Source organism: Copadichromis virginalis, linkage group LG23 (genome assembly GCF_057382275.1).
Source record: "Copadichromis virginalis isolate Kocher_CV1m ecotype Utaka linkage group LG23, C_Virginalis_male_GT1.1, whole genome shotgun sequence".
NCBI lineage: Eukaryota > Metazoa > Chordata > Actinopteri > Cichliformes > Cichlidae > Copadichromis > Copadichromis virginalis.
This window is the reverse complement of record NC_140639.1, coordinates 44,519,987-44,537,026: the sequence shown is the minus strand read 5'-3', so window position 1 is coordinate 44,537,026 and position 17,040 is coordinate 44,519,987. Positions and strand designations below refer to the sequence as shown.

Genomic DNA, 17,040 nt, shown 5'->3' with positions numbered 1-17,040 from the left:
CCTCAAGACACACCCCATGCTTCCTGTTACGCGTCATACACGCCGCTGACCAGCACACACACACTCATACATTTGGTAGCGGCGGTGGTGACATTTGTGAAATCTCTCAGTGGATGATCATAAATCTCAGTTTTATGAGCATCTCTGCTGAACTCTGCTAACTGCTGACCGCATCGCCTTGACATTCAAGATCATGCAGCATCAAAACACGAGGGATGGCGGGGGGCTCAAACTCCATGAGAGCGTAGATTGATTTGCCTCACGAGGGCCGTGAAAGCCACTTACTGTTAGGGGGTCAGGCTTGTTTCTGTTTATAAAAGTCTTTGTTCATTGCTGGACATTTAGCAGATGGCAGCATTTGCCCTTTTGGGATTTGGCTAAAAGTGTCACTGGTGCTAACGTTTAACCAATTTTGTGTAGCGCAGCTAAAGTAGAAAAGCAAAAAGATGAACACAAACCCCGCCTTTTTCCCCACAATACAAATATACACATTATTGTGCTGCCTCCCCCTCACCCCAACCTGTCATGGCAGATGGTTTTGCCAGAGGTTACTTCCTGTTAATAGGGTGTTTTTCCTTCCCACTTTCACCAACTGCTTGTTCATAGAGAGTTATCTGATATTTGGAGTGTTCTTTGTTTTATTGTAGGATCTTTATCTTACAGTAAAGCACCTTGAGGTGCTGCTGTTGTGATTTGGTGCTGTATAATGGAGCAAGCGCAGCAATCAATACTGAAATACTCCAGGCTGGAATCCAATCAAGTCATTAGGAGTAGGTGGAGCCAGTGCCAAGTTCCTATACCTGATTTCTGGTGAAGAGACAAGCACAGCAGTGCTGTTTTGTTTTGTGAAAACTTCTAATGGAGCTGGGGTTTGTGTTCAGCTTTCTGCTTTTCTTCTTAGCTGGAAACTTCTGCTTCGCTACACAAAATTGGTTAAACGTCAGCACCAATGACACTTTTAGCCAAATCCCAAAAGAACAAGTGACAACAAGCTCGCAGCTGCCAAGATCACTGCAGACAGCCGGACGTCACTCGAGCGAGATGGAACAAAAGGATCCGGCCGGCTTTCCTGTCAGCTACCGGGTCAGGAGCCACCAGCTCAGGAAGCAAAAACCTTCCCAGCTGGAGCAGGGGGAGACCGTCCAAACTCAAGAGTTGTCACAATTGCAGGAACAAGACCCAGATCTAAACCTAGCAGTCAAGCAGAAATCAAAGGTAGTGTAAAAAAAAAAATTATTATTTTTGGACAGCTACATAGCAATTATTGAATTCTCTGAACTATATAATCCATTCGGATGATATTCCAGGTTCCAGTGAAGTTTGAGGAGCAGGTTCCTGTGCCAGCTGACAGTGTAGTGGTGCACTGTGGCGAAGTAAAGGTCACCATTGAGGTCAAGCGAAACTTCCTAGGTAATGGCTGCCCATTATTTGTTTAAATTGATCGGATTTGCAGGGGGTTTTTTTTATCCGCAGTGGCACCGGCACAGGTCCACTTAACATACCTTCTGCTCTGATGTCTAAAAAGGAAAGGTTTAGATTAGAGGCCCAAATTGGAAAATTGAATGGAACAGTGAAGATGGGATACTCACTGCTGATTACTGCAAATGGCACAGACAATGGTCTCGGTGATCAATATTACGTTTCCTCTTATTTCTTCACTCTGTGAAGGGGCATTCGGCTTGTCTGTCGGGTGCTCGAATGCTGATTTTACAGCAGTGCATTAAGAAACTTTTCTGTTTGTCCTGTGGCTGAACCTCCACTCCTCGTGAGTGTTATTGACTGAAGAATAAAATGGCCTCAGGTAATGGTCTCGATTTAAGCTGCGCCTTCTCCGCTTTGTTCTTAGGAAACGGTCAGTTGATCCGTCCGAGTGATCTGACCTTAGGAAACTGCGCTGCGGTAGACACTGAGAAACTCGTCCTGGGGTTTCAAACAGAGCTGGAGGGCTGCGGCAGCACAGTGACGGTGTGTGGCGCTCCGTTTTCTCAGGCCTATTTACTATTGTGCATTTCACTTCACTCTTAACTGTTTAATACTTTCTTCAGATGACTGAAGAAGCCATCATCTACACATTTACTCTGATGTACTCTCCGACTCCGATTAGCAACACTTTCATTTTAAAGACCAACCCTGTTGAAGTGGTAATTCAGTGCCACTACAAAAGGTAACGCCTTGTGGTTTACCCCCCATGCTCGTTAGAGATTCATTCTAAATGTCTGTAAAAGGATAAATGTAATCAATGTGATGTCAGAAGCTATGAGTTCAGCATTTTGCCTTCTCTCTGTTGCTGGAGGGGATGGATGGATAGGAGAGACCAAACCTAAGGCAGCTATGCACAAGTGCCATTTTTTTTCTCTAAATATTCAGTTTAATTCATTTTTATTTGTATAGCAGCAAATGACAACACCAAGATGCTTTATATTGTCAGGTAAAGACCATGCAGTAATGGAGAGAAAACAACAATTAGGCAACCCTCTATGCGCAAGCACTTTGCTACAGTGGGAAGGAAAACTCCCTTTTACCAGGAAGTAACCTCCAGAAGTACTAGCTTTAAGGAAGGGCAGCCATCTGTAGCAACCGGTTCGGGGTGAGGGTAAAGAGGCAGGAATCATATTATATTCAATAAAAGTTGTACCACATGATTGAAACATAAAGATATTTATCTTTTTCAACTGACATTTATGCAATCATTAGACCTTTTGTACCAAGAGGAATTCACCCTCCTTTCTCATTACTTTCACTTCCCTGAGCCTGATGGTCGTCCAAATTTCCTAGAGTATACAAATCTAGCTGTTAGCACAGGTTGTACAGAGTTACCTCCAGGGCTTATGAATCTGTAGCACCGTGTCAGTATTACCATCTATAGGTGTCAGGATGCATGATGTCTCACACCAGTAACGGAGAACTGTAGCTTAAACTGGTTTAAAGTTCATCCTACAGTATATAGTACTAAAAATGCCCCTAAACTCGCCTTGGTGAGCCATGCACAAACCCCTTTTTATAGGTATGTTTACCTGCAGATGTTTAACTCCTATCTTTCTGTCCGTGGCGTGAATATTCTTCATCCTTGATGGGGCTCTCTTGAGTGAAACGCCCCTCCTTCCTGTAATTGTCTTCACAGGAGGCATTACGTAAACAGCGATGCCTTGAGACCCACCTCGAAGCCGTTTGCGTCCCTCATGCAAGTGGAACAGCGGCTGCACTTCTCCCTGCATCTCATGACAGGTGAGGGCAGGTCAGAAATGACAAACTTGGAGCTTATGTTCTGAGGGGAAGAGAAACTTTTGATGTGCACCAGCCGGTCTGGCTAATTTCCCCGGCGACAGGCGTAATTGCAATCACTTGAGGCCTCGCGGTCTTCGTCGCGACTGTTAAAGATGCTAAACACCGACTTGATAAACAGGAGTGAAACTTTTGCATGGTGATGAGCTGAAATTACATGCCTCGTAGTTCGCAGCTGACCCGACGGGGTCACTCGCACAATGGAGTGATCAATATACTGCTGATTGTGTGTTTTCTAATTAATTCTAAGCTATGCGCTGCAGACAGGCACCGCACCACACTGGTGTTCATCATCGTCATCATATGAGCAGAACCGTACTCCAGCTCTGATTTACTTACTATAACCCTGTTTGGACTGGATGCAGTTATAAAGGAAATCATGAAAGTTTTAAACTAGTTTTTAAAGGCACAGACCTCATTTGTGTTTCCTACTCAGGTTAATGATTCATTTATTGTCCTCTTTAAAGTATTTTTCTCTTACTGTTCCAGTACCGATATCCTACTGTCTGCTGAAACAGTGCCACACTCTCTCCCACGGGCATCATTTTAGTTTCATCTAATCGGATTGATGGCCCCAGCATTACACTCATACTTTTTTCCTCTGTATTTGATTAGAGGACTGGCAGTCGCAGAGGCCTTCCAGCGTTTATTTCCTGAATGACGTGATGCACATTGAGGCGGCGGTCCTCAGGGGTAACCACGTACCTCTGAGGGTCTACGTGGACAGCTGCGTGGCCACTGCGAACCCAGATCCATACTCACAACCCAGATACAGCCTCATTAACAACCACGGGTGAGAAGCTGTGGAATACTGTACCTTAAAGTGACACTAAATACGTCACTGCCTGTCTTTGTTTCAAAGAGTCCGCTAGACATAATAATCAAGACTTACTGTTAGGGTTACAGTTGTGTAACAAATGGTGCATATAATCAGCAGATTTATGCATGTAAAACTCACACCTGTTCTTTTTTTCCCAAACATGAGATGTTTAACTGACACTAAGCTGACGGGATCCAAGTCTTACTTCATGCCGAGGAGCCACGAGGATAAACTCCACTTCCAGCTGAAGGCCTTCAGGTTCCACCAAGATGACAGGAAGACTGTAAGTAGTATAAAGATGTTTATGCAGTTTTGAAACTACTGATCACGTATCCTGAAGCTACTATAGAGAGGTGCGATTTGCAGCACCTGAGGTGTTAGTTTAACCACTTTACTTTTTTCTCCTTGCCTTCTGTTAGTTTTTATATATAGCAAGCCAACACCTAATATATGTGTTTTGAAAGTGTTGTTTCAAGGCTACAGTATCCTCAGAAGCTTTGTGTGGAAATGGAGGAAATGAATGCCCTTTGTGGTAACCATTGATAACCATTTTATAGGTTTAGGATCCCTGCCATAAATATGAGCCAGTATCAACTCCAGAAAAGCTTTTCTTGTGTGCCTTTTACGTCAGCGTTGGATCGTAACATTACATTAAGTTTGATCAGTTTGCCATTTAGAAACCGTTACCTCCCAAATGCAGCAAGCCACTTTGAATCCATAAGAGCCTAAAAACGTTGCTATTGATGTGCTAATGCGAAACGGGCTAACGTTGTTTGTGAAAACACCGGGCTGTGGAGGACAGAGTGCCAAAATTAAAAGGTTATAAAGAAATTATTCGTTATGAAATGCACCACAGTGTTGGAGGAAAGCTTATATGAATTATGTTTCGTATTTATTTGTATTTGCTTTAATTTTATGAATTTTAAATCAAGTTTTCATTTTATTTACCCGTCTCTTCCTTTTTGTATCTTTAGAATTTTCCATTTATATTTAAATAATTACAGTTTTATTTTGTTAGACAGGAAATGCAATAGGAAGTAATTATAATTATATTATTTTTAGTTGTTTTGAAGGTTTATTTCAGAATTCTCGTTTCCTACATTTCTTCCTTCTACATTTCTCATGTGCTTCTGTATACACGGGCTCTTCTGGGGGAACGATAAGGTATTCCCAAGTAATTCTAGAGATATAATCTGTCCAGCAGGTCCTGGGTCTGCCACGGGGCCTGATCCCAGGGTTACAAACTCAAAACGCCTCATCTGGGTAGTTTCCAGATGCCTGAACTTTTTTGAACTAGCTCCTTTTTGATATGGAGAAGTATAAACTCTACCCTAATCTCCTCCTGAATGACAAAACTCATCAAATGTCTAAAGGAGAGACCTGACCACCCTTTTAGAACAAGTTTATTTCTGCAATTTGTATCCATAGTCTCCTTCTTTTGGTTACTACCCAGATCCCGTTATCATAAGTGAAGGTAGGAATGTACAGTGGCTTGCAAAAGTATTCGGCCCCCTTGAACTTTTCCACATTTTGTCACATTACAGCCACAAACATGAATCAATTTTATTGGAATTCCACGTGAAAGACCAACACAAAGTGGTGCACAGAAGTGGAACGAAAATCATACATGACTCCAAACATTTATTTATTTATTTATTTATTTGTAAAAAATAAATAAACTGCAAAGTGGGGTGTGCGTAATTATTCAGCCCCCTGAGTCAATACTTTGTAGAACCACCTTTTGCTGCAATTACAGCTGCCAGTCCTTTAGGGTCTGTCTCTACCAGCTTTGCACATCTACAGACTGAAATCCTTGCCCATTCTTCTTTGCAAAACAGCTCCAGCTCAGTCAGATTAGATGAACAGCAGTTTTCAGATCTTGCCACAGATCCTCGATTGGATTTAGATCTGGACTTTGACTGGGCCATTCTAACACATGGATATGTTTTGTTTTAAACCATGCCATTGTTGCCCTGGCTTTATGTTTAGGGTCGTTGTCCTGCTGGAAGGTGAACCTCTGCCCCAGTCTCAAGTCTTTTGCAGACTCAAAGAGGTTTTCTTCCAAGATTGCCCTGTATTTAGCTCCATCCATCTTCCCATCAACTCTGACCAGCTTCCTGTCCCTGCTGAAGAGAAGCCCCCCCAGAGCATGATGCTGCCACCACCATATTTGACAGTGGGGATGGTGTGTTCAGAGTGATGTGCAGTGTTAGTTTTCCACACATAGCGTTTTGCATTTTGAACAAAAAGTTCCATTTTGGTCTCATCTGACCAGAGCACCTTCTTCCACATGTTTGCTGTGTCCCCACATGGCTTGTGGCAAACTGCAAACGGGACTTCTTATGGTTTTCTGTTAACAATGGCTTTCTTCTTGCCACTCTTCCATAAAGGCCAACTTTGTGCAGTGCACCACTAATAGTTGTCCTATGGACAGATTCCCCCACCTGAGCTGTAGATCTCTGCAGCTCGTCCAGAGTCACCATGGGCCTCTTGGCTGCATTTCTGATCAGCGCTCTCCTTGTTCGGCCTGTGAGTTTAGGTGGACGGCCTTGTCTTGGTAGGTTTACACTTGTGCCATACTCCTTCCATTTCTGAATGATCGCTTGAACAGTGCTCCGTGGGATGTTCAAGGCTTGGGAAATCTTTTTGCAGCCTAAGCCTGCTTTAAATTTCTCAATAACTTTATGACTTCATGGTGTTGTTGCTCCCAATATTCTCTTAGACAACCTCTGAGGCCGTCACAGAGCAGCTGTATTTCTACTGATATTAGATTACACACAGGTGCACTCTATTTAGTCTATAACACTCATCAGGCAATGTCTATGTGCAACTGACTGCACTCAGACCAAAGGGGGCTGAATAATTATGCACACCCCACTTTGCAGTTATTTGTAAAAAAATGTTTGGAATCATGTATGATTTTCGTTCCAACTCTCACGTGTACACCACTTTTTGTTAGTCTTTAACGTGGAATTCCAATAAAATTGATTCATGTTTGTGGCTGTAATGTGACAAAATGTGGAAAAGTTCAAGGGGGCCGAATACTTTTGCAAGCTACTGTATATTGCCCACGAGTACTGAAGTAAATAAATCACTAAATTGTGTGATTAAAGGGGTTTTTGTTTAACTTCTTGGTCCATTTAATGGCATATTTGTTTTGAGTCAAATAGTTTGTTTTTTTTTTTTTTTTTTTTTTTTAAATTATGGCAGTTTTGGCTCTCCATACCTGTCAGGATTACTGATGCAGTTTGTCATATTTTGCACAGCAATAGCACATCCATTCTGAACACTAATACATTTCCATGTCGTTTAACTTTCTCATAGCTCTACATCACATGTCAGCTGAAAGCAACGCCAGTCTCTGCACCCGTCGACTCGGAGCACAAAGCCTGCTCATTCCTGTCTGAAGCCAAGAGGTCAGTTTACACAAAGATTGCTCTACTGTACAGGTGTTTGCCTTCAGATTCGTTGCCATGGCTCTAATGCTAATGCAAAGCTTTGCTGCGCTTCCTCCTAACAATGCATTTTCGGCTCTGGACAGATGGGTGGCATCAGGTGGAGACAATAAGGTGTGTAGCTGCTGTGAGACCAGCTGCGGCACGCAGAGATGGAAAAGAAGCCTTGCAGCAAATGATGGTACAGTTTGCAGAAGCGACGCTACATGACAACCTGGGACAGGTCCTGAACATGTGATGCCGGCCCAGTGGGGGGGAATTATGCTATTCTAACCACTTTCATTATGAAAAGCATTTGCATATGCAGAATCTGTTGATTTAATTTTGGCAAACATTATTTTAAAAAGGTGTTTTTTGTTAAGGGGCTGTGACTAGCTGATACAAGGCTGTCTAAAATGCCATAAAAGTAGCAAACATACATATTTTAGAAGTACTTTTTTGTATTTAGTTTAAATGCATTCATATGGAGTATAATGCAATCAGCCACAAACCTACACAAGCAGAGGTTCCACCCGTGTTTAGACGAGCTTGCTTGCACTCATTTGGCACACATGCCATTTATGTGGTGGATTGATTTTGAGTTAATCCCTTTAATTGTCCAACCAATCAGTCGTGTCGGGAATGGTTTACTCAGCTGGCTAAATGCACTAAGAAGATTGTTGTTTCCCTTCCAGCCCATATTGGATTTGCTTATTTTTATGCAGCTCTGCGGTGGGAGGGGACGGCTGCTCTTGGCCCCATCCTGCTGGAGGAGAACGTTCTGGAAGAGGGGTCGACTGAGCCGCTTGAGCTTCCTCCAGAACCAGTTTCTCTGCAGCAGACACAAGAAGTCACTCGAGCTGGTTAGACACCCACAAAACAACTCAAGGGGTTTTAAAAAAACACTCTGACTTGACTTTGTTCCCACTCCCTTGAGTTTTCTCTCAACTTCTAATAGAAGTGGTAATATTTGTCTTCTGTCCTCATCCTCCCTTTTTCAGCCTTGTTTTCAGCAGTAGCCCTGCTGTGTGGAATCTGGATGGCGCTTGCTGTGGTGTTAGTTTTCACCAGCACTGTGATTTGCAGCAGCCCTTGCAAACCCACTGGATACTCTGTTTGCACCTGATTTAAGAAAATAAAGCATTCATACCCATGCCTCGATCTTTGTTTTCCTCCCTTTAAGTATAGATCAAGGACCAGAGGTCTATTTAACCAAAGTTCATTATGCAATGGATATAAATTCCAAATTCGAACATGGGGGGGGTTATCAAGGTTCTCCACAGCTGAACTTTTTCTGCTTTCACTTCTGCTTGGTGGCATCCACAGTGATGCTTGCATGCTTAGGTACTCTTGTGGTTAAGGGGCTGTGCTGGAGTGGCCAGCCTTGCGAGAAAATGACTTGGCCATAAAATGTACACTGTTAACACAACATGTTTTATATTACTCTATCAATCAGTATCCTTTAATACCAGGCAGGGTCTTACATTGAGCCTGCTTCAAGGTGTGAACACATTACTGTATGTGATTCAGAGTTTTCATATGGCGCAGGGCGGGTGTGGCCACTGCCCGACCTTTATTGTAAATCCAATATGATTTTGAACAAACTAGAATGTAAAAGCGCACCAAAGGAAAAGTACTCGAGGTATAAAATGAGCCTGGGTGCAGACTCTTTTTGCTAAATTCATGCAGGGATGATTTGGTTGGTTCATTTTTTATTTTTTATTTTTTTCCTCCAAGCTTGTCCAGCCGCTGCCCTGTTCTCTGGGAGCTAATTTAATACACGCCATTACTACCAAGCTGCCATGCAATTCACTTGAGCTGCTTGAGATTTTTCCATCTTTGTAATAATCCACATCTAAAACAAAGAACTCCGGAGGGGGAAAAAAATGGTAAAAGTAGCTGCACTGACAACACACTGCGAGGTAAAATAAAAAGTACCATTCCAGGAGCAATAGTCATATTTTCAGACTCGGGCCATTTTCATGTTTTTTGTTTTGTGTGTGTGTGTGTCCCCTTTAATTCACCCCCCTCCAGCTTTCTGCCAGTGGTGGAGTATTCATGAAATGGGGCTCATCATGAACTGTTGCTCACAAGCCCGGGAAGACGAATAGACATAATTAAAAAGCCCATAAAGGCGAGAGCAGGGGCTTTTATTACAGTAATATGTGAAGGCCTTGGTTTAATGGGGTGTTTGTTCCTATGTGCAGGGCTGACGGCTGTGCTAGTTTACTGCCAGAGCGATGCTGACCGCCCCCACCCTCCCCATCTCCAGCACACCAGAGGCTAATAAAAAGCCATACCTAACGATGCACCAGCAGGACGCATGACAGCGACAAGCATGCACACTCTGAGGCACAGTGATGGACACTAACACACTAGACACGAACCTCTTTCTGCAAAAAGCTAGAGAACAAAGAGGCGAGAACAGGAAACCAGTGGCCACATGTTCCAACAGAATGGCTTACGTTTGCAGTCTGAGGACGCACAATTGGCTTTGCATTCACTGGTAAACATATTTGCCTTTTTCATAATGGAAATAGCAACTAATACTTTTGCCCATTTGGAGGGAATGTGAAAAGTGAGATTGACATTTTCTTAGCAGCTCGCATCCAGAAGACACATTAGCTTTATTTTAATATTCACTCTACTTTTTAGTCTCTGCCAGCGTGAGAGAAAAATACTCTTCTTTAAGTCATAAATGCTGATTGCTTTCTGTTGTTTAGTCCATTTAGAGCTAGACTAAACTTAAACCACGGGTGCTGAAATAAGCTAAAACACTTTGTAGAGTTGGGTTTGTCTCTACTTAAAGTCTCAGGTACAGGCATAGATTTTGGATGTATGTGAAATGTAATCTGAGCCTACATATTCACTGTTAAATCTAAACTTTTATTCTTAAATGCGTTCATTTTTGACTTTGATAACAGAATTGTGTTTTTAAAGAATTTCCTTCTGAGCTGAACCACCTCTTTTTCTTTTTTTTAAAACAACACTGTGTGCTAAAAGTTTTTTTAGGACTGCAGACACAACAGATTTGCACCTGGAATTTCTATTGAGCCTTACTGGTGTGATACCTGTGGAATGTAGCTTGGCCTCAAAAAGCAAGGCATTGCAATCACCAGCCACCTTATTAGTCAGAGAGTGCAAATCAGAATTGCCTTAATTCTTTTGTGGTATAGACTGAGCAAGGTGATGGAAACATTTTTCAGAGATTTGGGTCACATCAACAAGATTGCATCACACAGCTGCTTCAGATTGGTTGCCTTCATATTGATGATGAGAATCTCCCGTTCCACCACAGCCCAGAGGTTCTCTGTTGGATTGAGATCTGGTGACTGTGGAGGCCAGTTAAGTACAGCCAACTCATGAAACCAATTTGAGATGTGACCTTTGTGACACGGTGTGTTAGTCTGTTGCTATCATTAGATGGGCACTCTGTGGACATAGACAGTTCTCAGGTAGGCTGTGGTGATTAAATGTATCCCCACACCATTATACCACCAGCAGCCTGATCCATTTATACGAGGCAGGACGGATTCAGAGTGTTTATGCCAAATTCTGTCTCTACCAGAAGCAGAACTCCAGACTCATTAGACCAGGGAATTATTTCTTTCCTCTTTCTTCCCCAATTTGATCTTCAGTTCAAACTTCAGAAGATCGCCTTGACCACGTCTACATACCTAAATGCATTGAGCTGGTGCCGTGTGATTGGCTGATCACATATCAATGGTTAGTTAGTGCCTAACGTGTGTGTGAACGAGTGTGTGCAGCTTCACAGACGCTGGATTGTGATTTTAATGTTATCTTTGTACTATTTTTAGTTGAATCTAAAGTTTAAATAAAGTTAAAGTCAACACACCGCAAAGTAACAGGTGGAGCTGAGCCTCCCGTTCGCAGGTGGCAAATAAAACTGAACCCTAGCTACATCCACGCTTCTAATATAAACTGAAGTCATTTGATGCTTTATTTCATTCTGGTAAATCGGCACATCTACCACGTTTCATTTAGCCGGCATGGGGCTCTTTTCTCCATTACAATCTAAATTCCACATGCGGGCTGAAAAGACAAGTGTGTTTTTTACAAACTCACCCCAAAAAAACAAGCCTGCAGCTTTTGGAGGAGTCAACAGAGTGTAAAACGTGTTAACGTGTTGTTATGGCCACATCAGATCATCATCATCATACTGAAGATGGTTGCCCACCCACAGATGTCTAACGGTTATAGAGGCACGGACTCAAGTTGACAAGCACAATGGTTGAGAGTCCTGAATCAGCCGTTTTCCCCAACAGGATGTGTGACCCTAAGGGCACAAGTGCACACACACCCACTCACACACACAGACACTCAGAGCACACGGCCACTTTTACTCTCATGTACACACACATACACGCGGGCCATCAAAAGTAATGGTGTGTGTCCAGTGGCAGGCAGGGAGAGTCCTCTCATGTCTGGCAGCCATAACGATATTATTGCTGTAGATGGAGCGTGCTGGGGAATATTGTTCCACACCATTGGTATGCTGCAGACGTCCTCTCATAGCACACATTGGTGGTGATGACAGAAGTTGGTATTAACACCAGACCTGTTGGTTGATGGTTTTGACAAGAAACCACAGCGTGCCGATTCCTCCTTGAGACAAGAAAACTGCTGTTATTTTCAACTGGAGCTGTGATGGTGTTGTTTTTTATTTCATTTAACAAAGACAGACACAGGGGACCATTATCAAAGAGATTGTGATGTGTTATTACACTCAGCTTTTGAAATTCAAGGCAGACGACTCTATCATTTACTAGATCCTATCTGACCTAAAATATTCGCTCCTTTTTTTGAATGCAGATAAATATCAAAGGCTGTTTAATTTAATCCATGAATACTCATTGTGTTATTATATTCCTCTCATACAGATTGCACCGTTTACAGCCAGCCATGGTGTGGAGAGCGTGCGTGCACGCAAACATGCACGCCACCTCTGTCCAGACCCATGATTAACCCTCTTAATTAAGAGTGAAAAAAACTTCTAAATGAAGGAAATGGATTTAATTAGCCTGATCTTAGCCCGGGAACGTGTGCACACCCTAAGACACACATATACAAGTACCGGCGTGCACACACACAAAACAATTAAGCCTCTTTTATCCAGGCTAATGGCTTCAGTGACTCAGAGCCTTTCTTATTAAGACTATCAATAATATGCTGATTACATGCATCCACCGGACTCCTTTATCGGGGCACAAAGGGACAAGTGTGCGTCTCTGAGGTTTCAGGGGTGTGGCGGTCTGTCTGTGCGACCTTATCTACTGAAATAGACATTTGGATTGTTTGGCTGGAGAAGCAAAAAGGGTTTTCGGTTTGCCGTGCCTTTATTTTCTGCCGTTTATCTTATCAAAGAGGCCACGTGTGTCTTTCACACTGAGGAAATGCCTATGAAGTTAGCTGAGGGCATTATGGAGGCAAGATAATAGACTGAGAAGTGATGGTGGCTGGAGGGGTGTAGCTCTGTCTACTTGTCAGACTGCATGCCACCAGCCCCTGCTTCCTTTCAGTCCAATAAGTTCCTGCCTGCCTGTAAACCTGCTGGTCTGTCATTGTCTGTAGTTTGTCCATTTTCTGATTTTATCCAGATCTTGTACACACACACACACACACACACACACACACACACACACACACACACAAACAATACTGTAGCAATTATTTACCATAAACATTTTGATTATATTCTCTGATTGTATGAGTTTATTCACCAAGTTCAACAGTGTTAGCTCCTTTTTAAAGAAAGTTTCACTAACGCTAGCTAACAGAAGTTAGCAAAAGCTAATACCAGCTAACAGAGGCTAATTGCAACCAGTGGTGGCAAAAAACATTGACTTGTACTGAACTCACACGGTTTACAGATTCCTCTTGAATAAATAGACGTGGACACCTGGCATATTTCTGAGGCAAACAGCAGAGTAACAGCATACACACACAACAGATGAGCAATGCTAAAGTGGTTTGTCCTTCAGCAGCCACCATAGCTAGGATTATGCACTTTAATTTGGATGGGTAAGAAAACAGAACATGAACCACAGGAACAGCCTGAGTAATATGTCCACTGGTGAAGCTGTGGTTCAAGACGTACTGCAGCAGGACATCTACTAATCCAAAGGTTGGTGGTTTAATCCCCGGCTACTCCAATCTGCATGCTAGCACTGGGCAGGATACTGAACCCCGAGTATGTGTTTGTGGTTAAAAAGTACTTCTATGAATGGGTGAATGAGGCATATCGAATAAAGTGCTTTGAGCACTCTAGTAGAGTATAAAAGTGCTATATAAGAACCAGCCCATTTACCAATACATTGGAGGCTTATCAGCTGCCAGAATTGTGCTATACAGGGCAGATTTTACATCCCCACCAGGACATCCTCCTAGAGTGGGTACCTAGCACATTTCTTGTGCCCTTGTTTCTTGTGTCCACATGTGCACACATATCTCATCAAATGTTTGATATATTAGCACAAGTACAGATTAATATTGGGCATCACAGCCTATATTTAAAATTGCAACAAGGCTGCAAGGCTTTTCAGCTCACAGGAAGTAAAACATAAAAAGTTGAAATTTAAAAATGTACTCTAAGTAACTGCAGCCACTTGTTGCCATTAAAGCGCATAGTTGCTGAGCACTTAGAGGTTTTCATGTTCTTCATGTATAAAATACATGTTTCTTTGTTACCTCATATGCAAAGGTGTCTGTTTAAGCATGTTTGAGGCAGAGATAATAAAGCAAAATAGACAGACGTCTGTCACACAGGCAGGAAGACAATGGGTCTGTGCTTTGACCTTCAGTCTCTTCCTGTTGTAAGAGACACTGGGGTCTCTCCCAGAGGAGGAAAGAGGGAAGTAGTGGCTTGACCTGCAGTGCCACACCTTTAATGTATCCCCAGACATCCCTGATGGAGGCTCTCTGATCTCTTTTTTTCCACTTGATGCTATTGTGAAATTTGTTTTGTCATTCAGGCTCTAAGGGTCCCGTGGGGCCACCTATGGCGCTGGCAGACAGACCTTTATGCGGTTCCCAGCCTGGAGTTTCCTACCTCTGACCGTAAACGCTGAGGACATACCAAGATGTCAATTCGAGGTACATCTTCAGTATTGCCTTGATGTCTTTGTTAGACTTTACAGCAAGAGAAGATTTGTCCTAAAGAATTGTTTGTGCTCGATGGTGACACTAACTTGAGATCTCACACTTTCAAGCCCTGTTCTTTTTCAGCCTACTGCACTAATTGACTTCAAACTTAACCAGTCCATTCCCTGTGGTTATGATGCTGACACTGTGGACAGAGGAGTCAAATTTGTAACAGTCTCACATGTCAAGTTCACCATTCAAACAAATGAGGCATAATTCTAGATGCAAATCTGGAAATACGAGTCTGTCTCTATTCACAGCTGTTCACAGCCGTGTATATTTATTTTATTTTATTCTACTGTATATAGTATTTTATTTTATTCTATTCTGTACAGTTGTATACTGTATTTATTCTTATTGTATTCTAATTTTTGCCTCATAACTTTTGCACTGTCCACTTCCTGCTGTGACAAAACAAATTTCCCACGTGTGGGACTAATAAAGGTTATCTTATCTTACCTTATCTTAATAACCATTACATTAGCCATTGTCACAAGAAATCAATGACAGATGCATTTAAATCCTTTGCAGTAACTTGTCACTTGGTAAGAGACAATCCTACTAGACATCTAGTCTACGTACAAACGTTTTCATCTGTCCAGATCGGTTCAATTTTTCAAACAGTTTGACCAGAGATATAATGTCTGGGTCTCAACCATGTTTGCTGGGCTGTCACTTGAAACGGCCAAACCTGTAATTACACCTAACTTTACTCACCGGATGCCTAAAAAGTTTTGCAAATGTTTTCATTTCATTCGATTACATGTCTTTTTTTTTTCTTGCAAAGGCTTTTAGACCTAAGCAGGTAATTTATATAAACACTGACCCACCAATTGCATTTGTCATAAAGGGAGAAAACACCGGAGTGTTCATTATTTGACTAACTTTTGGAGCCAGCCTCAAGTGGCCATTTGAGGAACTGCAGCAACTTCTTAAATGGCTTGATGTTTAGTCCTGGATGTTGTTGTTGGGCCAAATGAATTAAATGAATTACATTTCTCATTGAATTAATTTAGAAAAATTCACATTCAAATTATTCTTGCAAATCCATCCATCCATCATTTTCTGCTTACCGAGTTAAGGAGCCCTTCTCAGCTGTTATAGCACAAGAGGCTGGGTACACCCTGGAAAGGTTACCAGTCTTTTGCAAAGCTTACAAAGAGAGAGAGACATCAGTCACACTCACATTGATGCCTACAGCCAATTTAGCATCACCAGTTAACCCAACATTGCATGTGTTTGGACTGTGGGAGGAAGCCGGAGTACCGGGAGATCACGCAGGCCCAGAGAGAACATGAAACCTCCACAGAGATTTGAACCCAGCATCTACCACTGTTAGATTAAAAACAAAGCCCCTTGTTTAGACTTCGCTTGTCTTTCTACATCCTGTGTTTCCCATGATGTTGCCCAATTCGCGATTAGTCTCACAAATAGTATCCTGACCCACAAGTATTACTTAAAGGTTCATTTGGTTGCTTTTAAAATTTTCAGTGAAGTCAAATATCTTGGGGGGACCATGTGAAGTAATGTTCAGAATAAAAATAGGGACAGCCTGTGTCTGCATGCGGTAGTGGAACAAATCTCAGCCAACTGCATATTTTGGGATGTCAGTGTTGAGTCAAGCTCCACATCTGGACAGCCAATTCAGAACTAAAGATTGCGAAAGAGGGAGCGCAGAGGAAGAATTAATTCACTGAAAACTTTTCTCAGGCTTGCAGTTCTGTGGTTCAAAAGCAGCTCTCCTCTTAACCGTATGTAGATGTGGTGCACGAGCCAAACGCAACATCTCCTAAAACCAAAAGAAAGTATTTCCCGAAGGCCAGCTCTCCCCGTGGCTCTGCGTCAGCTGCGCCAACAGAACCGCTCAGAACCTCGCCGGCCCAAAACACTCGCCATGTGAGACAAATAAATCACCGCGCAGGGAAGCATCTGCACCAGGGAAGTTAGCACGGACGTGACTTACAGTTGAACAGATGTCTTTTCTGACTGAAATAACATCAGATCCATTGCACAGTGAACCCAACACCTTCCTTTTAACCACCAGGAGGATAACCACAACAAAGGGCTCCCTTTCCGTTTATTCCCACTTTAGATGTGGTTTTCTTTGGAAGACAATGGATGAAAATATTCTGGCCTTCGCGTTTGATCTGAGCTCCCCCACCCACCCACCCACTCCCCCTGTTCTCATGTTTTTCATGTGCTTAAATGGAAATGTGTTTGATCGCTGCTCTCAGGTGCACGAAACAGGAACAAGTCTCCAGACAAAGGCATAAGAAAATGAAGAAACTCACACCCCTCATTTATGGATTCTAATATACACACATTTGTCCTATAGACCATGAC

The 17,040-nt window shown here is 42.5% G+C and overlaps 1 protein-coding gene across 2 annotated transcripts; it reads left to right on the top strand.

Moving 5' to 3' along the window:
* Window positions 1-858: 858 nt before the first annotated feature.
* On the top strand, window positions 859-8,683 carry LOC146681699 (zona pellucida sperm-binding protein 3-like). Of its 2 annotated transcripts, none has more exons than XM_085449977.1 (11): window positions 859-1,215; window positions 1,308-1,410; window positions 1,847-1,965; window positions 2,046-2,164; window positions 3,122-3,225; window positions 3,898-4,075; window positions 4,268-4,385; window positions 7,427-7,518; window positions 7,644-7,738; window positions 8,262-8,399; window positions 8,538-8,683. In XM_085449977.1, exons 1-11 carry the CDS (start codon window positions 859-861, stop codon window positions 8,660-8,662), a joined length of 1,548 nt encoding a protein of 515 aa, XP_085306103.1. In that variant the 3' UTR covers window positions 8,663-8,683. The 2 variants fall into 2 exon arrangements, with proteins under 2 accessions (XP_085306103.1, XP_085306105.1); XM_085449979.1 differs by having other exon boundaries at window positions 8,232-8,399.
* The last annotated feature ends 8,357 nt before the right edge of the window (window positions 8,684-17,040 follow it).